Raw genomic sequence first — 26,757 nt, forward strand, 5'->3', positions numbered from 1 at the left:
CACCTGCAGAAGCAGCCAGAGCCTCACAGGGCACGGTGCAGGTGCACGATCCCCCGCGTGCCCAGCATCGCCAGGACCAGCGAGAGCGGGACCGAAGATGGAACTGCACATACTTCAGCTTTTAAAGGTCTCTCACAAACAGAAATCTGTAAATAAAGGACAGACCAAAAAGCCAGAGGACAATGCCCAGTCCCAGCCCAGAGGCAGCTGCTGCAAACTTGTCCTTACAAATAGCTGTGTGCAGACACCGCCTGGAACCTGGAGCGTGGAACAGAGTGATGTCCGAGGGCCCTACCCACTTGGGAAACCGGCTCTGCTCTCAGCACAGCTGACAGCCTCCAAAGATATGTGGGCTTTTGGGCTTTTCTTGTCTCTTTTTGTTAATTCCCCGTGTGGCAGCTGCTCAGCCTGGAATGAATCTGACCCACTTCACTTGCATTTGTGTCACCTTGCTAAAAACGGTTCTGTCTGAGCACCAGGAGAGCGTGCAGCCGGCAGCTCCGCAGCGCTCCTCAGCAGAGACCCCGGGGTGCAGTCCTGCTGCCTATCGGCACTCACCCCTTTTCCTCCAGATTTCTGGTCAAATGGCACCATCGTTATCCGCTTCGACTCCCTCTGGTACGTGCAGTAATGCTTCACCCACGAGGTCCCAAAGTGACCTACAAAGCAAATGCAGTTTTTATTCCCAAACTAGCACAGTTTCAGTGCCTTCCCATTAACAACCTCTGTGTTTAACAGTCATTTAACGTGACACATTTCTGTACCTATGGTTCTTGTTGGACTTTGCAAGCGGATTAAGCTTTATTAACTCCTTTCTGTTCAGGGGAAAGACTTCTATCAGGCACTGGCAGCACTTCTCCCTCCCAGGGAGAACCTGGCTCCCACATTCCCACCTTAATATCCCACCCATCTCTCTCAGGGATTGCGTACCCTGCGGAATTAGCCCTCGTGCTCCGCGCCCTGATAAACCACCTTCCCCAGGCGCCCACTCGCCGCGTTGCCCTGGCAGGCAGCTCCACCGCTCCGACACCTACGTTTCTCCTGCACATAGAGATAACCCTCCATCGTGTAAGGGCTGATGTTTTTGTGCTCATGAGGGTTCTCCTTCATCTTCTTCATCAAAGATTCAGCCTCTGACCTCGTTCCTTCAAAACGATTTCTTGTCTGCAAATTAAAACAGGAATGCCTTCTCCAATGCATGGACCCAACGTGGCCTCCTCTGCAGCGAGGAGGCACCACGCAAGGACGGGACCCCGGAGCTGGGTCACCACAGCCCGTGTGGGAAATGCGACCCGGGGAGCCCACTGTCAGCCACAGGACAGGTTTTCTTCCTGGGCCTGGATTTAAGCTAAAAGAAAAATATTACGATAATTGGCAAGTTGTTTGTATTATGAATTTTGTGAAAAAGTCGTTTCAAAAGAATGAAACCAGTCTGCGTCCTTGGGAGAAAAAGAGTCATTTCACAGCAAAAGAGGAGAGCAAAGCTGCAATGCCAAAGGCCAACACGCCAAAGCCTCCAACACACGTCCGATGTGCCGGCACCAACCGCTGCAGCCGGCAGAAGGGCTCCTCCGCTCCACAGCCCGGAGACTGGGATGGCAAAAAGTGCTGCGCTTCCCAGGGTGAACAGCGCTTTGAAACACTTGCACAACGGTTTGAAACACTCACTAAAATCACAGGGCAACAACGTCTGCCCGCTGGCTGACTCCTGGGGAAGGTGGGCCCCTGCGTTTGGTATGCCGTAGGGAAGGAACTGCCGTGCAGGCTGTGTATACGATGTCGTGTTATTCACAAAACAGAATTTGCTCTGAATGACACAGTCAAAGCCTTTGCTTGATGGCACACAAAAAAATGAGAATAAAACCTTTATTAAAATGTATCAAAAAGTGTTATTTTGCTCTGCAGGACAGTCACGGTGATGGGTGCGTGGCACGGGCACATGGCACACTTACGTTCTGGATGCTGATTGTCAGCTCTGTCTTGAAATCGCTGAAGTCCTTTGCAAGCTCGTAGCCGTGGTGGTAGAAGGTGAAAAGCCCCTGCAGAAAGGCCAGCAGCTGTGTTGGGGTAAAACGAATCGAGATGGTCAGTAGAGACCCACAGCCGTTTGCAGAGCAACCGCTGCCGAGGGGAAGCATCCCTGCAGCGCCCCGGGGCAGAGGGGTTTGCTGGCAGCCCCTGGGAAGGTGCTCCGCTCCTTGTTTCACCTTCAGAATCTCCTCTGAACGCACCCCGAAGCCGAGTCTGTGCTTCCTTCTCCCAAAGTCAAAGCAAACCCTCGCCCCAGGACCCCTCGTTCCCTCTGGCCCCACTCCCTGCACCACCGAAGCCCGGGGGTCGCTGAGCGCAGAGCCAGGAGGTGCAGGAAGGAGCCAGGAGGAAAAGCAGGCAGCACGCTGCTGTTCCCTGCGCCGTGCCTCTCCTGACTGCGAGTTACTCATCGCTCAGCAGCAGTTACCTTTGCAAAGGGTCGGCACTTCCCAGAGGAGCTTTAAGGGACTTGGCACCTGAGCAAAGGTAGATCTTAGAAAACTCTTTTTTTGTCCTATTTCTGTCACTCCTGCACTCTTCCTGCCTCGTGAGCATCACAGTTCTATTTTTTTTTTCCCCACTCAAGCCTATTTTTCTTTTAATTGCCATCAGGCCCCTCGGTCCAGCCCACCACAACAGAGATGTCCGCACAATAACAAAAGAAATGTTTCCGGCACGGACGTGGCCACCGAGCTAATGGCTCCGTGCCCCACGGCTCACACGGGTGCCTTCTCCCCTCAAATCCTCCTCTGAGAGAGGGGCTGCGGGGTAAGGCTGAGCCCCCAGCCACCCCACTGTAGGGATGCCCCACACCGCAGCCTGGGTCCCCGCGAGCCCCCACTTCTCCACCCAATCCCCCATTTTTTGCAGGCTGAGGCGGCTTGAGCACTCACTTACAGGTTCCACAAACTCAAACATCTTCCTCTCCTGGACCTCTTGCACCTTGAAGACATACTCCAGGGAGACTTCGTAGAAATGCTGCCGAACCAGGTCCACCTGGCTGTCTGCCTGCGAGCGCCAGGGAGATTAAAGAGGAAATGCGAAGTTAGTACTGACCGGGAGCGCTTGGCCTCGCGACCAGAGGACATCTGGGTCTAATGGGAACGTGTCCGTGCAGAACAAATTCAGCTTCAGACCCCGGTCCAGGGCTGGACAGATGGCACAGCGATTAAATATAAACCTGATTCACATGAACAGGCTCTTTCTTCAGCTGAAAAATGACTCATGTTCTCACCTCCTAGACAGCTGGTTAGAAAAGCACGCATTAGAAGTGAGAAAAACGAGAAGCCGCTGCATGCTTGACAATAAAAGGCAATTCTCCGCTTTCTGGAAAGCGCCACAACGGGATACTTGCCCAGAGCGTCCCGGGGCTGAACCGAGCAGTACGCACACCCCACCACCCTCTCCAGCGAGGGTGTCACTTCAGTGGATCGGCAGACAGCAATTCCTCTCTGATTTGAAGCTAAAGCCCAAGTGAGCAAAAACAGGGATGTGCCCCAATCCCAGTGCATAAAAATAACCTTGTCACGCATGCGGAGCAGAGCGCTGCACTGAAAGCAGGGCGAGGGGCACGGCTGTCCCCGGGCTGCCATCCCCGGCACGCTTTGCTGCTACCTTTGTACGTGACGCTTTGCGTAGAGCGGCCCAGGGCATCACGGATGCCGGCGGTGGCCTCGGGGGGGGGGGGAGGTCTGGGTGACCCACCATCCCTCTGACCTCAGTGCCATAAACTCATGGGTCGAAGAGCGTCACCCTCAGCACAAACTGCCATCGAACCTTTGCTCAACAGGAGGCAAACTCTTCTGTCCCGGCTGAGTGCCGGGGTGCCCTCGCCAGCGTGACCCTCGCTGTGCCCAGGGCAGAGCCGAATGTCTGGGCAGGAGGATATGCCGTACCATGCATGCCGTCAGGGCTGGGCACCCAGCTGCTCCCATGCTTTGCAAAACCCTGCTGGCAAATACCCGCTTGCACGTGAACAGCGGCTTACTGCTGGTTTGCTGTGTGACACGGCCGTGAAATGGCCCGTTTTGCCCGTGACCTGCCACCAGCATTTGTGCTGCCTGCCCGTGGTGCACAGGCTGAGGTATTTAGCAAACTGAGTTCTGAAAAGCAGAAAATATGATGCAATCAAATAACTCTGCCAGGAATTAAATGGCAGATTAGACTCTGTGTGTTATTTCATTGGTCAACAGCCAAAGCAGCAGAGAATTCCCATGGTTTCCTCCTCTCCTCGCCGCAGCAGTTGCACATGTGGCCGCTATCACCCTCCAGCTGTAGACAGCAACAGGGGGTTAGGAAATATAAACCACCAAATCTCCCGGGCACAAACACTCCTCTCGTAGGACATCAGGGCGTCTAGTGAAGCTTCAGACTGCTCATAAACCGGTGGTGTTAGCCTTCTAAAACACAACCGTCCCATCAGCGCTTTTCCCCACCGCATCGCCATGGCTGCAGCCCCCTGCCCAGGAAGCCCCTTGGCAGGCAGGGACCACGGCGGGCAGCCCCAGGGGAGGTGCTGGACGGGGCGAGCGCTCCCACGTGCCGCCGGATGCCACATCCACGATTCACCACCTACACGCTGGGCTGCTCTTCCAAAGGCACCCCCTCCTCCCTGGGGCTTGAGCCACCAAACGCGGTGCACGCTTCCTGGTGCCCCGGGGGAAAGGGGCCCAACTCCTGAACTGGGGACCGGGCTCCAGCCTCCTCCAGCCTCCTCCCGCCTGCGCAGCCAAAGCCGAAGGCAGCGCTCGGGGTGGAGGTGCCAGCAGATGGCACCCGCAGCCAGCAATGCTCGACGCCGGCAGCCAAATCCCGCACCCAGCCGCTGCTGCGTCCCGCGCCCAGCCATCACCTGCATCCCGCACCACATCCTGCACCCAGCCACTGCCGCATCCCGCACCCAGCCATCACCTGCATCCCACACCACATCCCGCACCCAGCCATCACCTGCATCCCGCACCACATCCCGCGCCCAGCCACTGCCGCATCCCGCGCCCAGCCACTGCCGCATCCCGCGCCACATCCCGCACACGGCCGCCGCCGCATCCCGCACCCGGCCATCACCTGCATCCCGCACCCAGCCGCTGCCGCATCCCGCACCGCATCCCACGCTGTGCTGCTCCGGGCTCCCGGGCAGCCCCGCAGGCCCATACTCCGGCCAGGGCATGGGATCACACCTCTGAAAGTCACTGCTGCACCCTGACAGCCACAAGTGGCTCCTTCCCTCCCCAGAAAGAAATCCTTCCACTCCTGTGTCTCACAACAGTATTTCAAACATGAACTAAACCAGTTTAAAGGGTTATTTAAAAGCCATGAGAATGAGACTCGCCATCTTCTGGGATGCGTGGGTGCTTCCATGTGGTAAATTATTTACAAACCCAGAACACCTATGCAAGGACAAAGCTGGCTAGCAGGTGTGTCAGCCCTGATTCTTACCCCTCTTCAACCCTGATTTGGTGGAAGATGATTATTTGTGCCACAGATGTATCTGCTCTCTTGAGTCTCCAACTCTGCTGGGCACCGTACCACCACCTGAGCTACCCCAGTGCCCACCAATTCCCCCAGAAGCAGCTCAGCGACACACCAGCATCATGTCCAAAAGCAAGGACCTGCATCCTGCAGGGACAACCCAGCTCTGGGCCAGCAAAGGGAATTCCAAACTTGGAAAAAGTGACTGAAAACTCAGCGTACTCATCCAGTAAGAGCATTTGGCACAACAGCTAACTACGTCCCGAGTCAGTAAGAGGCTCCTAAAGCAGTTCAAAAGCACTAAGCCCCATCCCTCCTCCCATGAAGCCCAAAGCCAGTGCAGCCACTTTCAGAGAAGGGAACTAGACATCCGTGATTTGTGCTGGCACCAGGGAAGCCTGCAGCAGAACCAGTTCCTTTCTGTTGCACTCTTTAATTATAACTCTCTCTCCTTTTTGATTGCTATCCATTTTGGAATCTCTCTGATTTTACAGCCAGGAAAACCAGTGCTATAAGCTGCGTAAAGCATTCAAAAATCTCAACACAATTACTGCTAGACATGGGAAACCAGAGGTTGCTCTCACCTCCTGAAGCTGGGATTCTTTCTTCTTAGAAGACAAGTTTAAGTGCTTTTCTAGGACACCACAATACTTCTCTGTCTCCTTGTCGTATTTCTTTTTGGCGTCCTACAAAACAGAACAAAAAGTGTGATGCTGAACGCAACGGCACCGGGGCAGCCGTGAGGATCCACGGCATCCCTGCAGCATCGGGCAGGACCGCAGGTCCTGGGCAGGAGCTAACCCGCTTCTGCACAGCACGAGATGGGACCAAGGCCAAGGAGCATCAGCTGGAAGCAGGCAAAGCTGCTTTTATCCGTCAGCATCAGGCAGCTCCAGGAAAACGGCTTGTGCTCCTCTATTCCCAGGGCCCAAGGCTCAGCAAAACATCCAAGTCCAGGGCTGGTCCTAAGACCACACCACGAGGAAAGTGCTTGCTAACCAGCTAACCAGCACATCGTCACAATTTCACATCCCATCCCTTGCCACCCCTTGCAATGGCTTATCCTGTGTGTCACTCAGGACGACAACGACACAGTAATTTGGCTGTTTGTGGCAGGAGTGTTTAAGGAGGATGTCAACCTTAAGTTTTCTTTTGCACCTCTCATCCCAGCCTCGCTGTTATAACAGCGGGAGAGCTGCAGACAGCGGTTTTCATTTGAGAACAAAGGCAGGAAAGAAAGGGGGGGCCAGGCTGTCTCCAGCCGCCCTCAGCCACACCGCTGCTTCCCCGGGCTCGCCCGTCCTGCCAGAAGCCATCCAAATTCCTGTGCAGCCGCCCAGCAACACACCAGGGGTGGGGAGCACAGACAGGGGGCTTGGACGACTGAGAACCCCTCTAAGAAAATGCTAATTCTTGCTGGAGTAAGAAAAAAAAAGTTCACTTCAACCAGCATCTGATTTTTGGCCCTTGGCATGTTACTTGGTTGTGGGTGAACTCAGGGAAGGGCAACAAAGCTGGTGCAGGGTCTGGAGACCAGTCTTACGAGGAGCGGCTGAGGGAACTGGGGGTGGTTTAGTCTGGAGAAGAGGAGGCTGAGGGGAGACCTGAAAGGAGGTTGTGGTGAGGTGGGTGTTGGTCTCTTCTCCCAAGCAACAAGCGACAGGACAAGAGGAAACAGCGTCAAATTGCTCCAGGGGAGGTTTAGGTTGGATATTAGGAAAAACTTCTTCACTGAAAGGGTGGTCAGACATTGGAACAGGCTGCCCAGAGCGATGGTGGAGTCACCGTCCCTGGAGGTGTTCAAAAAGCACGTAGACATGGCACTTTGGGACATGGTTTAGTAGACATGGAGGTGTTGGGTTGACGGTTGGATTTGATGATCCCAGAGATCTTTTCCAACCTTAAAGATTCCATGATTCTATGATAAAACACCGAAGTACTTTCCCGGGAGCTGGGTCGTCCCCGTGTCCATCCCACAGCAGTACACCACCTCCTCCTGTGCCCAGCAGAACCCGTCCCCGCAGCACGCCAGGTCCCGGCCACCACCACGGCCACTGCCACGCGGCCCCGGGCTCTGCTCCTCAGCTCAGGGGCTGCCAAAGACAGCGGCTCGGTGCAGCGGCAGCCTACCTTAGCGGCCCCAATCTGCTCCTTGCGAAACTTCTCCAGCGGCGTGATCAGCACCTCGCTGGCGTTCTCGATCTACGGGCAAAGACAGGCACAACTCACCCGCCCCCTTCTGCCCCGCTCAGCCCCAGACCCCCGTGCCGCTCCGCTGCTTTTCCCACGGAAGCCCTGCTGCAGCCCCCAGGAACCCGCACGCTTTGCCCCCTGCGGCTGCGCTGGCTGAGCCCCGGGGGAGGCCGAGGGGCTGGTACCAAACCCGCTCCTCTCCCCAGAGCCGCGCAGCACCAGCCTGGCCAGTTACCAACAGCAAGACACCAGTGCCGATGCTCTTCGAGTGTGTCCCCCACCAAGTTCACCTCCCTTCCCTCTGCCCTCCGCTGGGCGAGGGAAGGGGCACCGGGGCTTGCAGCCGCTGCACATCACGGCGCCCCGGGCACCGCGCCGCACCGCATCGTACCGCACCTCACCACACCACCCACCGTGGGCAGAGCCACCGGCAGCAGCGCTGGTGCCACCACCCACCCCGCTCCCGGCAGACAGGGCCGTACCATGCGCATCCGCTCGTCCTCCAGGTTCCGCAGCACCGTGGCGAACTCCTGCAGAGACTTGGCTGGAAGGGACAAGCCCGCACAGTCAGTGTTTAACATCTTATTTTATTTTTGAAGAGAGAGGGAGACTGGACAGGGGTTTTTTGTTCGTTTGTGTTTTGGGGGGTGGTTGGTTGGGGGTTTTTATCTTCTTTGCTCTCTCCCCAGAAAGGCTCCCAGTTGCCTACAAAAGCAACGGGTAGCAGAGCATGCCCAGCACCGTGTTCCCCCTCCAGAGACACACACCACACCTCCACCTCGAGCCTGCCCTCCCCAGCAGCCAGCTGCCGATCAGCCCTACGGCTCGGCACAAGCCTCAGCCCTGCCCGGCACACGACTGCCAGCCCACCAGCATGTGCGTCGCAGCGAGGGGACGTGGATGAGAAAGCTGGTTTTGCTGAGAGACTGGACACAAATAAATAAGCAAAGTTAAGTCAGGGCTAAAGCTCATTTGCTCTCCTGGCTCCAGAGAACGTGCACAATAAGCTCTAGAAGTTCAGCTGGGGCAGAAGTGGGATAACACGGAGTAAAGCAGCCGAAGCTGCGACCCTGCGCCACGAGAAGCTCCGTGGTGGAGCCGGGCTTGGTTCAGAGGGCGCTGCCAGGCTCCTGCCGGCACTGCGGGTGCCTGCCGGGTCCTTCGCTCCTGCAGCCAGCGGCGAGGCTGCTGCTCCCCTCCTTCAGATCGCAGCCCCTTGCAGTGCACTTAGCCCCCACCACATCTCCAGACCCCTGCTCTCCAATGCCAAAGGGCCGGTTAATCTAGATGGTTTCAGCTACGGGCAAATCTTCTTCGTCTCCTGTCTGGCAGGGCTAGATTCATGTCAAGAAGCAACAACTGCTCTCCCTGGGAAGGCTTAGACAATATTGAACCAGGAGAAACACGCCATTTCCAGAGAGCAGGAAAGCACCCAGGCAAGTTCCCAGGCCCCTTGTGTGCTTCTCCCCCACGCCCTGCTCAGCTCGGGGGTCTGGAGGTGGCTTCAGGGCGACCCACGGCACCAGCACCCAGGACTCACCTATGCAGATCTCGTCATCCGTTTCGGCGTCGCCGATGCAGTGGAATTTAAATTCGTTCAGGGAGTCCGCAAACTTGCGCTTGGCCGCCGACAGGTCTGCAGAGAGAGCGGGAGAAGGGAAAACGCAGATGTTAGAACAGGAAAAAGCCCACCAGCAGCACGGTGCAGGTGGACGTGTAATCCCAGCTGGCAAGTCCCCCTGAGGGACCCGTCCTACGGGGCCCCCCCAGCACCAGGGAAGCCCCAAGCGCACTGCCCTTCTCCTGCACCCACCCCAGGGACAGGGCTCTGCGGGGTCCCAGCCAGCACCCACCAAAATACACTACAGGAGATGAAACCTCAAAATACCATAAGAGCCATGCAGGAGCTCAAGCCCTGTGCCACGGGGCAGCAGCAAACGGTGATGCACGGTGGCACTGCCGGGGCAGCCCCCCAAGAGATGGCACCTCTGCACAGGCTCCCGCTCCTGCTGAAGGCAGGCACCACACACAGGCGATAAGGCAGAGGTTTATTGCTTTCCAAGCTGCAGATTCTCTCAGAGATCTGAATCCTATTAAGTTCTTACTCGCAGTGACCTGAGCGGATCCAGGATTGGCTTTTTGAACCGGCCCCGTAACCCTGCACACGCAGACACACACGCTCCCGGGCACTGCAAGGCCACCAGCTTGGAGGGGAACTTGTACTTGAGCAACGCGAGGGACCGCAGGCACGCAGACGGCGTTAGGAAGACGTAATGCTAATTCCCCTGTGCATTTCTTCACTCACAGGTCCAAAACTTCAGTGGTTTTTTTCCTTTCCGAACACAGGTGGAAAACGCGTGTGTGCACACAGGCTGTTTCCTCCTCTTGGACACCAAAAGATAACCACAAAAGAATTCAAGCATTTTGCTTTCCCCATGGGATCAGAGAATTTACAGCCTTCTCTAAGCATTAAAGCTGCTGTCCGAGTGTCTCTGCGTAGAGCCCTGGGGCTAATCCTGCGCACAGCTCAGTCCCAGCTGCCTTCACACAACTGGTGAGCTCACCCCGCTCTCCCCACGTACCCGTACCGCTGCCGGACACAGCGAGGCAGCCCCCCCTTCCCTCGCCGGGGCAGCCGGAGGGCTCGGGGCCTTTAACCCGGTCCCTGGAGCCAGGCAGCCTCCTGCCTCCTCTGCAATAATAACGAAGATGACGTTAATGACTTAAGGAGCCACTTCCTCTCCCCACCCCCCCCGCCGCTCGGTGCTGACCATCAGCCACCAGCAACGTTCTCCCCACGGCACACTGTGGCCTCACCGACACCCTGCCCACATCACGTGCGGCACGACCATGCACGAGCCAGAGCGGAGCCGAGAAGCCTGAGCCGGCAGCACCCATCAGCCACGGCCCGCAGCGCTTATAAATAGGCAAGGGAGAGGCAGGGGAGAAGGAGATAATTCCCAGTGCGACAGCGATAAAGGAGGATCGCTGGCAGCCGCTCACTGAACGACACGGCCAAGTCGCAGGGGCGAAGCGGATGCTAAAATTAGCAGCAGGCTCGGCCAGAAACAGAGAGAGAGGCACCCGCACCTTGGGGGGCAAGCGAGGAGCCGGCACAGAGGAGCCCCATCCTCCTCCCTGTGCCACCGTTAGACCCATCCACACTCCCAGCATCCCGTTTTCCTAAACACTTGAACCTCTCATCTACATTTTGGGGAAAAAACCCTCCAGCGGAAGCAGCCAAAGCTCCGGGCCGTGCTGCAGGCAGGGGTGCGTGTGGAGAGCAGGGCGGCTCCTCCGTGGCCAGCTCAGCCCTGAGGCTTCTCCTTCCCCAGGGCTGTGGAAGAGCAAACCCAAAATCCTACAAAGGCTTGACGGAAACTTCTGCTTCCGTTCGTGCACAAGTAAAGCCACCCAGACCCCACGCATGAGTCACAACCAGGCTGCGCCAAGGGCTGCGAAAGGTTGGGTTCCAAGTTCTCCGGCGGGCTTCATCAGTCAACTGCAACATCAGGGAAAACCACCATGAAGCCAGAAAAATCCTTCTGCCGGAGGAACACGACCAGCTCGGGGTCCAGGCACCACCGGACGGTGATCCTGCACGGGGAGGAGCCGGGCCGGGCCGGACGCAGGGACGCGCAGGCGCTGGCAGGAGCAGCAGGTTGCACCGTGCCCACGGGGACAGGGCAGTGGCAGCCACCGCAGGGGTGCCCAGACGTGGGTGCGCAGTCTGCGGCCGATGAATCCTTCCTGCGTCCATCGCGCCCCGCAGCCGCAGCACAGAGCGCTGACGATCTCCAGGGGCAGCAAGGAAAGCGCGATGTCTGGCAGAGGTGTCCCAGGAGGTGAAAACAGCCCTGCACAAGCTGCTGAAACACTGGGAGGGCGGATGGGCAAGCGGTGGCCCCTGCCACCACCCCAGGGCTGCAGCCACTGCGGGAGGGTCCGGGGTGCAGCGCTGTGGAGCCACGTGCCTGCCTGCGCCCAGGATCCAAGACAAAAACCACACGGAGAAGGTACCGGCCAAGCAGCAGCAAAGCAGATCTCCATCCCACCTGCGAGGTAACGCCTGCATACCTGCTAACGCAGCCCGGGCTCCTCTGCCCAGCACGCCGCAGCGCGTGGCGAGCGCGCCTGAATGACCGTCTCTGGCCAATACACAGCGTGCTAAAGCAACAGCTAAACGTGCCGTCTGTGCTCGCCTGTGTTCCCCTCCACTCCAACACGGGACTGTCCTGCCCCACAGCCCCCCCGCCCATTCCTTTCCCCTCTGCAGGCTGACCATCCCGCGGGGGGGTTGCTATCACAGCCCTCCTCCTCATCGTCACCTCCCCATTCACACCCCCGGGCTGGCGGGGACAGGACGATCCCTTCGGGAAAGTCCACTTGACAGAAAACAGGCACCCGCGCTGCATGCCAGAGGTCCAGCTGCGTAGCTACAGCAACCAATAATCAAAATAAAATGCCCTTTTAAAAGCGATGTATCGGCTCGTTACTGCAATACAGCGTTGGTTACTGCCCAACCGTTTAGGGGAGCAGCCCAGCAGCGCTCCCCTTCCCGAGCAGCTGCCCTTCCTGGAAGAGGGTTTATGACCTGAACTGGGTGCAATGGGGGAGAAAACTGCAGAGGACAGGGACAAGTGATGGGGAAGGAGACGTGACCTCGCAGAGGGCAGAGGTACCGGCACAGGCCCGGCAAGGAGGGAGCTGAGCTGGAGCTGAACGCCGAGGTCTGATGCTGTCTTTCCCAGCAGCAGGTTGGAGAGCAGCGATCGCAGATGGAAGGAGGCGGCCGGCTCCTGCCGACCCTCACTGCTCATCCCCAAAACACCCGGCATTGCTCATCCGACAGCACGGCAAAGCCGAGCGGTGCGAAGGGCGCAGGCAGGGGATCTGCCTCCCTGCCTGCTGCGGCTTGAGCAGTTCCTGCACACCTCCTGAGCCACAGCTTTGCTTTTTTTTGGGAACAGTCCCTTAGGAAATGTTCAGGAGCCCATTTCGGCTGTGCCTCTGAAACGCCACCACTCTGCCCCAGGGCAGGGGATGGAGCATCTCACGGAGCCCTGCCAGCACCCAGGGTCCTGCCCCGTCACGCACCACGGAGGCAGCCGCTTGCAGAGCCAGAATACGCAGCGTGCCACCGAATACTGGCAGCACCCATCCCTCGCACAGCAGAGGCACGCTCAGCATCCTCACCATCCGCCGCAGGATCAGTGCAGAGCAGGGACAGCTCCCAGCAGGGCAGAAGGCAGCTGCCTGTGTCTGGAAGCGGCCTCGGCTAACCCCTTTGCCCGTTCCTTCTCCCCCACGCCCAGCTCAGGGGTCAGTCCTCTTCTCCCCTGGTACCCCACATCCCTCCTCCTCCCTCCGCCAGCCAGGGAGCCGGGTCATCGCTGGCTGAGGTCCCATCCCAGCCTCACAGCTCCAGGCACCGGGGCTCCCTCCAAACCCGGCGTTACTCCAGCCCGCGGCAGCCCTGTCACAAGGGAGCACCTCGTGCTCCCGCTGTCTGTCCTCCCGGATCGTCCCGGCGTCCCTCCTCCTCCTCCTCAGCTATTGGGAGTTACATCTTCTTTCTGGGAAGCGGCTGCTTTACTGCAGTGAGACTGAAGTGGTTGGCTTTTAGATAAAAGTCCCCTTCCAAAGGAATTTGCAACTATTGAAAAAGGCCGTTTATAGAAGGCAGACATCGTGATTTCACAACCCTGCTCCCCGCGTACAGCACGCCAGGCACTACGGGGGTGACCGGGTCCCTGTGCTGGCGCCACAGAGGGGCAGCCCCCCGCACCGCACGCAGGTCTCTCCAGGGACACGCTGCTGTGCGTCAGGGCACCCTGCTCCCTGGGGCGCAGGCGTCAGACCTGCCCCGTCCCCAGTTCAGATGACTCGGCACACGGAGCTTCAGCCACTTTGGGGAAGTCACTCGCACCGCAGCCGTGCCACGAGCCGCTCTCTCCCGGTCACCGGCTTCCAGCACTTCCCCTAACTTTATTCTTCAGCTGGACGTCTCGGCTCTGTGCAACGCCCCTATCGCCCCCTCTCTTTGTGTTCAAAACATTTTCAGGCTTTCCCAAAGGACCACAGCGGTAAGGTGTGCTGAAACCTGAAAGCCTGGGAGATGCACAGCAGGGAGCTTTTCCCTTAAATCAAAATTTGTAAGGGGCTGAGGAGAGATTGCAACTCCATCCACCGTGCTTTTCCTGGCAGGGAAGGATAGCTGGGAAACGTGACCACAGGACACAGAGGGGGACGATAACACATCCAAATGAGACATCGAGAGGACAGACGTCTCCTCCTGCCCACCTGCTGCCCACCGGGGAGTGCGGTCCCCCGGCTTGGCAGCGTGTTTGAAAGATCAGGGGCCAGGGAAGAAGTTCTACTGCTGGCTCAGAAAGTGGGGGCTCTCCCCAGAGCTGACTTTGCAGCCAGCTTGCTATTTAAGCTAGAAAAAGCAAAACCAGCTCTGGCTCAGCTGCACTATCGGGGCACTGGGGACAGAGGCAGGAGCAGCAGGACGCTGCGGGCGGTTCAAGCTAAGGACAAACCTGCTGACGAGTCTGGGAGTGAGGGGTTAATGCTGCTGCAAAGGGCGAAAGCAAAGGATGCTGATGAGGCCAGTTGCACGCTGCAAGGCAAGTTCCAGGGCGCTGTGTCCGACAGAGGTTGTGCTCACACGGAGCGGTATTTCTACACTTCCTGCAAAGAAAATTGCTTAATAGCCTATATTTAATGCTCAATTGGACAACAGGAACCGAGACTCCTGCCCCTTCCTTCCCCCGCGGCAGGGAACAGCAGGCTCAGGCTACGTGTCCTCTGCAAGCCCCCGGAGAGGGACAGCAGGGTCCCGGCAGGGCAGGAGCCTGTCCCCTTCTCAAGGGGTGAGATCTCCTCCTCCTCCTCCGCCTGGCTGCAGCGGTGGCACTGCCTGTCCCCTCCCAGCAGCACCGGCAGCCCCAGGCAGGTTCCCAGCCCCTCGCTGGGGAGGTGACCACACTCCCACGGACAACCGCAAGGACAGAAGCCACCGGTTCCCCCCTTGTGGGTTTGACAAGTTCCTTAAAGCGTCTCAGAAAAAGTTTGCATCCACTTCATGGTTCATTTTCTCACTATTTTTTTAAGAAAATGCCTCCAGCCCTCCTTACTGTGCGTGTGCCCGTGGGCGTGCGAAAGGGATGCACTGACAGGAGCTGCCACAGGGCTGCCCCTGCCCGCACCCCTGCCCGCTGCCTGCTCACCCACTCACTTCTTCCCCGGGCTGGAGATGGTCCCATTCCCGCGTCAGTCCCCGAGGCGGTCGCCAGAGCACGGCTCAGCAATGCCACCCTGCTGAGCCCCGGCACTGTCACGTGTTGCGGGGCCAAGGGCCCCACCGTGGTTTGCCAGGGGACACACGGACCAAGGGGACACACCTTCGGCATGACAGGAGAAAACGTCCCGCCTCCCGAGGACAACGGAGGCCGAGCCTTGGGGTCTGCAGAACGCTTTGGGATCTGCACACAGCAGACGCTGCAGAAGTGCAAGGTCTGACCGTCATCAGACATCACCGGCCCAGGGTACGGGGACAAACCGCACACGCGCAGAGTCCTGGGCAGCGCCGGTCGGTGCAGCCCCCGGATGGAAACACTTCAGCAAAACACTGCAAGTCACAGAGCAACAGTCCAAGCAAAGAGAGCGGCACAGGCTCCCCGCGTGCCGGGATCTCCCTGCGTGCCGAGATCCCTGTCCCTGTGCAGGTGCCATCACTAGCAGAAGCCCCCCCATCCGGCTGCAGAGACCCCGGGGCACGGCACAGCCCGCTCGGCCACCCCAGCGGCACCTCCGCAGCCCCACACCTCCCCGGGCCACGGCAGCCAGCACCGAGCGACCCCGCAGCGGGCAGGGGCCAGCCGGGACGGGTAATCCGGGGAACAGCCGCTCTAATCAGCAGCCAAAACAGCCGGATTATGCCCCGCCAAGGGTGCTTAGAAAGCAGCAATATGGTGTCTGTCCCCACAGCGGGCACCTGCCGCCAGTGACCACCCGGTGAGCCGGGGCTTCAGGCACAACGCCGGAGCAAAGCCGCTGTGGGGTCACGCAACGTCCCGCAGTGCTCAGGGATGGGGGTTTGGGAAAGGTCAGAGCTGGGAACGGCCAACTGGATCCATCCCACGGATGCACGCGAGCACTCTGCCACGCTGCTGATGTTGGGACGCTCTGACCAAGCCGCGGCCCTGCAGTTCATGCGGGAATCCAGCAATGAGCGTCTCGTGCCTGAAAAATCAGCCACCAGCATCAAATTCCAGCCCCCAGACGCACCCAGCCCATGCCCTGCTGGGGTCGGCACGAAGCGTCGGGGCAGCATCATTAAACGCTTCATTTGTTCCGAGAGGTTTAAATCCTCCCTCTGCACTCCCAATGAAGGTCAGCAAAAGTCCCGCTCCCGCGAGACGCCACGGTCCTCTGGACCTGGCCCAATCCCCAAGCTGCTTTCATACATAATTAGCACTGATTTGTTTATTAAATAACTTCTCTGCTGGGCGGTTGGAGTTAATCAGTGATTCAGTACAGGACCGCAGCTGCTGGCAGGTTCCTCCTCTGATTCATCGTTCGAGTAACCGTATCAAACCAGATGAGCAGAGACCACCCCACCTCCGGCAGCAGCTTCTGCCGTCGTGGTTGCACGCAAAAGCCCGCGGAAAGGCTGCCCTGGCTCGGCAGGTGTTCGAGGGTGCCAAACCCAGCGGGAGGTGACCCCAAGGACCGGTGCAATGGGCGCAGTCCCTGCGCTCACCCCACGTGGGACCCCCCGAGGCAGGGAGAGCATCGCTGCCGTGGCCCCGCAGCACCCTCAGACCCCATTTCGGTGCCTTTACCACGCACACGGCCTCCAGCCGAAATGCAGCACCGAGCCTCATCTGACCGGCGCACACGGGGAGGCCAAGTCCCACCTCCCCAAATCCCAAAACTTCATTTTACCGAGGAAAGTTTACAAATACGTACACCCTACAAATCACGCTGCGAGGGAAAAACCCAACACTGCTTGGGTGTGCCAAAGCGCAAGAAAAATTGCACAATCTGTCCAAGATAGCCCCAAGACTGAGGATCCATGAGGTGCCACAGCTTCTGCTCAGCATTTTACTGCAACCACGGGAGCAGACTGCACTGCTGCCCAGCCAAGGCATCACCGTATGCCTCACTTCACACACTCAACGTGGCTTCGTACGGCAAAATGTTTGCCAGAGGGACAGAGAACCCATTGTAGGATGAATGGGACTATTGACTGGGCTCAAACAGCAGATCAGATTTGAGTAACACGCTGAAGACATGAATTATTTCCATGGTATTTTAAGAGATAAAAGTTCCGTGCTTCGTGAAAAACAAAGTTAGCCCTTGGAAGGACTGCCCGGTGGCACAGCTAAAATTATCCTCCCGCTGCCCACCAGCCCAGCACCCTGGCCACGTCATCTTGCCACCCCCAAATCAATAACGTTTGGAGTTATCCTGGGAGCCTTGCCAGGCCAGGACATTTTTGCAAAGCTCTCCAAGATTCCTGATGAAAGGTACTGAAGATCCAAGGGAAACGAAGCAGGAGGGACCGTCGGGTCTCCTGCAGAGATGGTTGGATTTCCGGGAAGATGGAGGAGGCTTCGCGCCCCAGGGACGCGAGCCGACCCTTGCCCACGGCAGCCGGGGTTGCAGGCGCTGCCCTCCGCGGCCCCGTTTGAAGGCGAAGGGGAGCAGCCCAGCTGCGGGGAAAAGGGGGGTTTGCTGGCAGGGGTGGGCTTTGCCTGTGTATTGCCGGGCAGGTCATGCCAAGGAAGAAAGGGGACAGATTTAAAAAGAGAAAGCAAGAAGGAAGCCCTTAGCCAGCTGCAGGCTGTTGCTCACTTTGGGGGGGCAGGGGAGGGCAGCCCCTTTTCCCGCAGCGAGCCCTCGCAGAGAAGGCAGGAGCCTGACCTCGGTCCCCGCTCACCAGCTGCAGCCCCGGTGGCCAGATGCCACTTTACAGAAAACTTCAGAATCAGTAAAAACAGCTTCAGGATGATAACAGTTGCGTGGGACTCCCAGACACATCTGGTTGGGGATGAAACATCTGGTTGGGGATGCATGAAGCATCACGGGCTCCTGCCTGCTGCTCCCATCGCCTGTGCCAGAAATGGTCCAAACCTGCAGCGCACATTTTGGTACCCCACACAAAAAAAGCCCGTGGCAGCGGCTGGAGGTCAGGCTGCTGGCACCCCCCGAGCCCACCGGCACTGCTCGGCCCAGCGTGACATCCTGCAGCGGGGGCTGGAGGTGAGAACCTGCCCCGGCCACTCTTCTAGTTCCAGCGGCCGCCTCCTGGGCTGAGGAAGCCGATGGTTAATCGGAGCCCTGGCCGTTCTGCCCCCGCTTCTCTGACCTGGATCCAGCCCTGATCTCTCTCGGTTTCTGGACGTTTTAGCCCGGTGCAGAGCCCACTTTGTCACCAACGCTTTGAGCGGGGATCTCACCGCCATGCTCCATCCTTCCTGTTCAGCTTTTCTTAGCACTTGCCCATCACTTCCTATTGCATCGAAACCCAAACAGCAACTTTCATGACTCAGATCTTTATCTCACGGCGGCCGAGATGCTTCAGAAACCCAGCGCGCCAGAGACCCAACACACGCAAACAGCTCTGCCTGTTCCCCGCTCCACGCGCTGCTGGCGGGACAGTAACTGGCCAAGGCAGCAGGGATGGGGTGACGAAGCGGTCCTCACCACTGCCGAGGGTCACACTCAAAGGGACCCTCACCAGGCACATGAACCACCGAACAGCCATGGGCTCAACAACCTCTCCGTCCCTCTGGGAAAGGAAGATGTGGGGAGGCTCCCGTTTGTCCTGCCCTGCCCTACGTGGAAAGTTTGGACTATTTTCCCTACTTGCACAAACAGGACTTTTCAGAAGTAATTGCTCCAAAGCGAGGGCAAAGGAAAGTGATAGAAAAATAAAACAACTTGAGAAATCCAGGAGCAGGCTGTGAGCCATCTCTACCTCTGGCCAGGACAAGGAAGGAGAACATAAAACCTGTGAATGATGCAAACGACCCCCGGAAAGGCTTCCCGTTTCTGGGACACTGAGGAGACAGATGTCTGCAGCTGCAGGAAGGCACATCCTAAAGCAGGTTCTTGCTCCCAGCAAGGAGCGCCGGGGCTCAGGGAAACGCAGGCGAGCTGCCAGCGAGCAGAGCCCTCCCGGCCACGGCTGGGAACCGCCACGAACCCCCGGGACGGTCTGTGAAGAGAAGGGGCCAGAGGCCGGGTACCGACACCCCGGCAGGCACCTTCCAGGCTGACCGTCACCACGTTGGGAACCGGCGTGCCAGATCGCCACGGCTGCCCTCCCACCCACCAGCACCACGCGCAGCCCCCCACCACCGCCCGGGGGGGCTTCCTGGTGCTTTGCATGAACGTGGCAACACCCCAGTCCTCCCACAGCCCCCTCCCCGAGCATCGCTGCCCACAGCCACTGGTGGGGCACGTGCCGCACGCCCAGCATGGCCCGTTCACACCTGGGGAAGGGGCAGCAGGCACGCTGGGGCACAAGCACGGTCCGCGTGTGCGAGGAAGGTCAGCATCCTCGGGGTGCCACCCCCACTCTCCTGCGCTGGCCCTGAACACCGAGAGCGTTTCGTGCACTTAGCAGCAAAACAAAACAAAACGAGGTTTCTCCGCTTCTCCACCCAACTACCACGTCTGGCACTTTTCCCTGTGTTTATTTTTGTTCACATCCTGGTGTTGTTTTATGGCAGAACCCCCCGGCCCAGCCTGCAGCCGCGGCAGCAAGCGACGGCCGAGCCGGCAGAAAGTTGGCTGGCAGGCGGGCTGGAGAGGCGGCCGGGCACCAGAGCAAGGGGAGGGAGCTCAGGTGGGAGCAGACACGGTCTCCGAATAAAATCAAACATAAATATTCAACACTCAAAACCAGAGGAGGGATGCGTCAAAACAGCAAACGCGGGCAATGGCTTAAGTTGCCTGGAAAACTTTGGGGAAGCAGTAATGAAATGGAAAACTACTGCCCCGGCTCGTGTTTCCAAAGGCAGCCGACTGCACGACCAAAAAATGTTGTAAGGAAGCAGTTGTGAAAATCCCCGTATCACGACCAGGGCGAGGCGTTTGGGAACGGCGCTGCCGAAGGAGAGCGATGGCATAGCTGCGGAGAGCGGCTGTCCTGCTGCCCCGCGCCTGCTCAGCTGTGAGCCCGAACCACGAACCAAGATATTTCCGATTTCCTCCAGGCAGCCAGGATTCCGAATATTGCATTTCCCCCACCTGCAAGCCGCCCCGCTGCCACTGCTCCGCTCTCCCGTCAGCACCAGGCGGGTCGTGCAAACACGTCCAGCTTTACACCTACGAGTAAATTGCCTCTGACGGCACGATGGAAATGCCACCTTTTACTCACAGCTCCCCATTTTCCACCCAGCTCCTGCGCTGGGGGAGCCCGCAATAGCGTAACGTGCTCCCCTGCTAATTACAATTGCTCCTCCGAGCCTTTTCCGTTCCTCTCCTCTCCAAACCCAGGAATGACCCACAGAAAGGCGGCAAATTACTTTACCCTCGTTGCCACGATAATTCATCGACTGGAGCCTGGAATCACATTTCATTAGAATAAAATGCCCTGCCTGAGACAGCTAATCAATTTAGAGGACGCTAATCCAGAAGAAATTTGCTCCTGACCGAGGCAATGACCATTAGCGGAGCAGAAGGCCGGGCGGGGGTCTCACCGGGCAGGGGGTCCCAGTGTGGGGCAGAGCCCCCAACCAGACACCGCGCCGAGGCGGGAGCAGATTGCCTCAGGCACCAGCCACGCGTTTGGATTAGCTTGTTATTAAATCTAATTAGTTAATAGCCAGCCCGGCAGGGAGCTGGCTTGGTTTCTCAAGGGGCAGGCGCTGAAGCATCGGGTCCCGTGGGGTGCGATGTGTCTCAGGGACCCCTGCACCCCAGGTGCAGAGGGGACCCCATCCCCGCGGGCAGGACAGGAGTCCTCTCCGGCACATCCCGGCCGGCCCGTGGCACGTGCTGCCCACGGCGTGGGGCAACGACTCGTCCGTCCCCCCCCTTGGCTGTGCGAGGGGCTGCGTCCCGAGGGGCTGCGTCCCAGCGGCAGCTCATGCCAGGGGCTGGCGTGCCCACAGCCAGGGCAGGAAAGTGGGGTCAGCTCCCAGACCCTCAAAAAGCGGTTTTGCAGCAGCCTGCTTCCTTCTCCCAAGGAGGCTGCGGAAATCCTTTTGTCTCCGGTGCTCCTCCACCTCAACTGTAAGAACAGGAAAAATCCCACCGTGCTTGCAGGAACATCACCGGCAAGTGAGTCAATTTTTCCTGCTTTGGCAGGGAAAAAAAAAAAAAAAAGTAAAATCTCCAGCAGAGCCCAGGGAGGCACACAGGGTGAGAAACGGGATGCGTGGCCCAGAGCGCATCGCTGCCTTTAACCCGGGCTTTCTCCCAGCCTTCATGGCCACCGCCACTGGGAGGGCTGGGAATGCAATACGGGAAACGCTTCCCAGCTCCCTGCAGACCACCCTCGCTCAAACGCTCCCAGGAGGCTCCTGCTCCGGACCAGAGCCCCGCTCCCCACGGCAGCGCCTGCCTCCCCGGCTGGAAGGGCTCAGGATGGAGCAAGGGCAGCGCCTTCCCCCCAAACCCGGCAAGGCAGAGCTGCCGCTGCCCTGACCGAGCGGAGGAAAGCAGGGGAGAGCCACCCAACCCTTCTGCTCTGCAACGGGGTTTTTTTGTAAAACATTGCTAAGCAACCAGCACTCGGCGAGGGCACGGATCTGGACAGATGCTGTTTCAGCTAGAAAAAGGGGAAAAAAACCCAGCAAAGGGATGCTGTACTGGGCAGTATTATTTCAAAGGCACACACCAGCTTATTTTACAGGTCACTTGGCCCGTGCAGAGAACCCTTTACCCTTCCCTCACTGAGATACTGATGCAGGATTAGAAGCCTCTAAAAAGAAAAAAGCACGTGGGTGTGCACACATGCACACGCGTGCACGCCACACGCAGCACGCCGAGCACACCAGGGTAACGGCAACTGAACGCGGGTTGCAGTAACGTCCTCGAGCACATCACTGCAGGTGATGGGAACCTTGCAAAGGCAGCGCTGCGGGCACCGGGCTTGCCGCTCCACCGGCCCCACCGCAGGACGGGCAGCACGGCACAGCTCCTGCCGGGTGCTGGGCAAGCCCTGGGGAAAAAGAAAATTCTTATTTTCTTATCTTACGAGCTATTTATGGCCCGGCTGTAGATAAACAGTCCATATCTTTTAAAAATAGATTCTTTTACACTGCAGCCCAGAACAAAGGGAGCATTTTCGTCTTTTGGGAATAAAAAAGTCACCTAGCTGGGCTGGTGCAGGGCAGAAAGCACGCGTGCCGGCAGCTGCCCGAGCGGGCACCGTGCCGCACCGATGCCCCTGCCTGCCCCCGGTGATGGGGTGCCACGGGGAGCACCGCACCCGGCCGTGGGTCTAAACCGCAGGGAAGGGCGAGGAAGCGGCACCTGGGCCCTTCGCTGGCCCCTCGCCCCCGCGCTGGCACAGGCAGCCCCGGCCCCCACGCAGCACGGCTGCGCCCGCCGCTCCACGTGCGGGAGCCAGATGGTCCGGAGGCTGGTGTACTTCCCACAAACTCCAGCTAGAAACCGGCTTGGCATCACCGCAGAGACGTCCCCTTCCCCCTCCGCACCACAGTCCCCGCTCCGCAGAGCATCCCACAGCCGCCACCCCTCCCCGGTGCACATCCAGCATCCCAGACACGCCGTGACCCCCAGGCTCCCATCGGCAGGCGGGAGCAGCGGCAGAGGAGCACAATTCCCGGCTCCTCCAAGCCACGCTTGAGACCATCCTTGCTATTAATAGCCGGGGCAATGCCCTAACGAGCACGCCTCGTCAGGAGCGTGCAGCCCGCAGGCCCAGGGCCACCAGGCGTTTGCATGGAGCAATGAAGAGGAGCAGGTGGAAGCATCTTCACGGCGCGGGGCAGCGAAGGGGAGCGCGCCAGGAAAACAGGGAAAACAGCCTCAGCTCTGCTGGCCACGGTGACAGCCGCTCGCGTGCCCGGGGGAGGAAGGAGGGATGATTCATACAGAGCAGCCGAGAAGCGAACAAGCTGTGCAGGTTTCGGTACGAGCTCCCCCTTGCTTTGCCTCCCCTCTCCACCCACCGCGGTCACGCTACAGCTACTCATCACGCTGCATCCGAACCCGGCAACTTTGGGTCTGCTTCAAGCCGATGGAGCTAAAAAAAAAAAAAAAAACCACCCCAGCACAGCGGCGGATACCCAGCAAAGCCCGTCCTCCTGCTGCCCCGCTGCTGGACGGTGCGGAAGGGCTGCCCAAAGTCACCCTGAACAAGAACCACCGCAGCGCGGGCAGGGTTTGCTTTGCCACGCCACCGTTGCTGCCCCTTGCCCAGGGCAGGGGTTTCTGAGGCCCCTTTGCTCGGGTGGAAGGATGCGCACCCCCCAGCACCCCTGCCCCGTTTTGCGCGCGGACGCTGCTCTGGCCGTGGCGTTGCTCCCTGGGTTTCAGGGAGAAGCACATGATGATGATTTCAGGGTGCCTGCGGAGAGGGGTGAGGGCGGAGGGGGCAGCGGTCCCCCTCTGCCAGCCGGGGAGGGGGCTGGCAGTTCCACAAGGGATGACCCCCCTCGCCCGGGATCAGCCAGGGAAACGCTGCGTGTGCCAACCTGCCGCAAGCGCGGGGACACGCGGCTGAGCCCCGGCACCGCCGCCGCCTCCCACCCTCCCCGCAGCAACCATGGGAACGGCATTTCCTTGCACGCATTTTCCACGTCATTGTGAGTAGCCACCCCCAAAGAAAAAAAAAAAAAGAAAATCAAAACAGCCCACCGCCCCCAGCCCACGTCCCAGGGCACACAGGTAACAGCACGCACACGGCGCGCACCGCTTCAGGATTGCGGCAGGAACTAACGGAGACACGAGATGCGGTTGTGCTGGCACATCTGCAGCCTTGGAAAAATGGCCTCTTGACCCAAACCAGGCAAATCTGCTCCATGCTGGAAGTGTGAGAAGGACTCGGCAGGTACCCGGCTCCTGGTGCTGGAGGAACACCGGGACATCCCACCCGGCCCCCGGGAAAGGTCCCCCCCAGACCAGCCTCTACGTGCCCCTCGCCAGGTCCATCTACCCGCTGCTCGGACCCTTCTCCCCAGACACGAGCGCGCGCTTTCAGGCTACGCCGGCTTTGGCAGCACAGTCAGTCCCAACCCCGGTGTCTCAAAGCTGCTGTTTGTTCCCCAATCCGTTCCCCGCCAACCCAAGAGGGTTGAGTTTAACCCGACACTGGGCACCCGGTCGGTGCTGGTGCCGCAGCCGGGCAGCGGCTTCTCCAGACACCATCACCGCATCGGTGCATTGGCACGTGAGCCCGTAGGTGCTCTGCGGCATGCTCCCAATTAAAAAGATCTCCCTGTTAATGAGCCTTCTGCCAGCATAATTTAAAAGACGTGATCACAAATGCACACTCTCCTGCACGTCCAAGCCCTTCTGCTCACCAGCTTCCCTCGCCGGTGCTGCCGAGAGGCCGGATCTGGCCACAGCCCAGCGCAGCGGCTCACGGCACCAGCGCAGGGGCTAGCACGGGACTCGAGGAGCCCACCCCACCCAGGACTCTGCTCTCACCATCAGCCCCCCAAAACTCCAGCACCGGGGGGTCGCAGCCGCACGCAGGGGGACCCGCAGGCCTCCCCGGGGAGATGGGGGAACGATGCCTGGGGATTTGATCATACACCTCCTGCACAGATCACGGCCACGGGCAGTGCACGCGGGTGAACCACTGCAGCACCCCGGCAGGGAGGAAGGCTGTCGCACCCCGAGTTTCCCTGCTTACAATCGGGCTGAGCCACACGGGGTAAGCGTGAGGTTCTCCGGAGCCAGCAGTGGCTGCACAACGACCCCTCCACGGCTCACGGCAGAGACCCACCATCACAAACAAAGAGCATCTCCCGAGCAGGAACACATTCCTGTTGCTAATTTCCACCAGAGAGGAAGAGGAGGAGCTTTCAAGTTGTGCTGAAAATAAAGCAGAGTAATATCATCTGTATTACCCCTCGTTTGAATAAAATACCAGGCAAGCTATTAAATATGTGACTGCACAAGCCACACAGGTCATGCAAAGGAGGAAGAAGTTCTCCTTGCCTTCCTGCTGGCACAGAGGCAGGACTGTCTGAGCTGTAACCCGCAGCACAACGTATCCCCCTACCACCCTTCGAAAGCAATGGAGGGGGGGAAATACACCCTGACACGGGGGAGCCAGCGTCACCTTCCCTGGGTGAACAAAGCAGCAAAAATCAGAAGCACCTCATCTTAGCAACCAAACCCTCAAACCACGTGCTTTCCCCCCAGATTGGACTTGTGGTTTGCTCGCTTGGCCAAGGCGCAGAGCCCACGGCGGCCGCACGGTGTGCCTGGCTGTGTCCCACCCCCGCGCACGGGGCGAGCTCCTCGGGCAAAGCTGGGTCCCACCGCCTGGGAAGGGACCAGGGCTGCTGCCCGCACGGACACGGAGCTGCCGCCGAGCCCCGGGAAATCCTCCCGCCGCGAGGCAGCAATTTCCTCAGCGCTTGGAAGACATGAAACGGGCTGCGCAGCGAGCGCGGCGTGACTCACCTTGGCAGCCCTCGCACCCCATCGCTGCTCGTAGGCGGCCAGCACCGCGCGTGACGGCAGCAGCCAAACGCCGTTTCTGATGGCGCAAGAGGAGCGGAACCGAACGCAAGCGGCCGCAGCAACCCAACACGGGCTTTGCTTTCATTTTGCACCTTCCAGAAACTGTAGTGTTCCTTTTCCTCCAAACCCAAGTAGTACAGCTGTCTCCTAGCCAGGAGACCGTCTCTAACCATTAATGTTTGCACCTGCAAAAATAAGGGCCATTCCCAGAAAGGCCTGGCCTAAACCTCCGTGTGTCAGTCCCTCCTCTCCTCTGAGCGCAGGCAACGGGAAGGTTCGGGCCGTCGCTGCTTTCCTCACAGACCAGAAGGGCAAACGGATGAAAATCAGAGCTGAAACATTGCCTTATTCCCAGCCTAAGCCTTTTTTGTACCAAAAGTGAATCAACTGCTCAGGTTAAACACTAGACAGAAGTTTCACTTTTGCTTCCAGGCAAGCCGCCGAGTCGGTGCCAGCTCCAGGTACGGCACTGCCGCACGCAGCCACGGGCGCGCACGTTTCATAAAGGCTCAGTTTTGGCAAGAGGCTGTCGAGACACGGAACCAAATTTGTGTGCAAGCGCATCCCAGAGCACACGGTGCGCGGGCAGAGCCCAGCACGCTGACAGCACCACCAGGAACCACGCAGCCACCCCACTTTGCTTTGTAAGCTGCGCAATGGCCACGGAGAAGGACGCATCCCAGGAAAAACCCCACGGCCACAGCAAAAGCCCTCCTGGCATCGCCCACGCCAGCAGCACAGGCCACCTCCCCAATCCCGGTGCTACGCGGGGAACGTGGATCATCCCACTGCTAAAATTACGCGCTGCGTGCACGAACCAAAGGGCGAATGCGTGTCCTTCAACAGCCTCACATGGAGCATGCCCGCACACAGCAGGGCTGCGGAGCCAGAAACCCCAGCCGGGGAGCAGGGGACAATCCCCAGCCGCCCACCGCAGCCAGCACAGGGCACGCTGGCGGAGGGCAGAGGTGGCGCAAGACCTGCAAGCCAGTGCCACAGTATCTGCCCCGAGAAGCTGGTGGGGCCAGATAAGCTCCCAGCCGCCGCAGGGCCCAGGTCCACCCCAGCATCACCCCCTCCCCGCATCCCCCTTCGGTCCTGCCCCTCCTCGCTGCCCAGCTGCAGCTCTGTGGTGAGCTGGCCAAAAAACAGCCAAGGGAAAAACCACCCAAAACCCCAAACCAGCCCCACTGCACCTTTCGGGAGCCACGGGCACCTCTGCCCTTCCCGCGGGAGCCCCAGGCACAGCTTGGCCACGGCCCAGCCCTCGCAAGGACGGGGGCTTGCAGAGCCCCCACCGGCCCCAGCCCGCCCTGCCGCACAAATTGCAGCCTGCGACGTGCGAGTGCAGCAGCGGCCGGGGCGTGGACGAGT

At 59.2% G+C, this 26,757-nt stretch overlaps 1 protein-coding gene across 10 annotated transcripts in view; it reads right to left on the reverse strand.

Moving 5' to 3' along the window:
* Window positions 1-26,757, reverse strand: part of ARHGAP26 (Rho GTPase activating protein 26) — a 147,887-nt gene that overhangs the window by 114,648 nt on the left and 6,482 nt on the right. For 7 of the 10 annotated variants that reach the window (XM_054842095.1, XM_054842094.1, XM_054842090.1 and 4 more), the window contains exons 2-9: window positions 9,233-9,328; window positions 8,175-8,236; window positions 7,630-7,701; window positions 6,084-6,185; window positions 2,929-3,039; window positions 1,953-2,057; window positions 1,035-1,164; window positions 559-659 (exon numbers count right to left, since the gene is read on the reverse strand). In XM_054842095.1, the coding sequence (XP_054698070.1) occupies window positions 559-659; window positions 1,035-1,164; window positions 1,953-2,057; window positions 2,929-3,039; window positions 6,084-6,185; window positions 7,630-7,701; window positions 8,175-8,236; window positions 9,233-9,328 (779 nt within the window). Of the gene's footprint in view, window positions 1-558; window positions 660-1,034; window positions 1,165-1,952; window positions 2,058-2,928; window positions 3,040-6,083; window positions 6,186-7,629; window positions 7,702-8,174; window positions 8,237-9,232; window positions 9,329-9,580; window positions 9,600-9,997; window positions 10,246-11,769; window positions 11,944-26,757 lie in introns of those variants that run through there. The other 3 variants (XM_054842097.1, XM_054842091.1, XM_054842098.1) reach the window with 3 other exon arrangements.

This window comes from Grus americana, chromosome 14, assembly GCF_028858705.1.
Source record: "Grus americana isolate bGruAme1 chromosome 14, bGruAme1.mat, whole genome shotgun sequence".
Lineage (NCBI taxonomy): Eukaryota > Metazoa > Chordata > Aves > Gruiformes > Gruidae > Grus > Grus americana.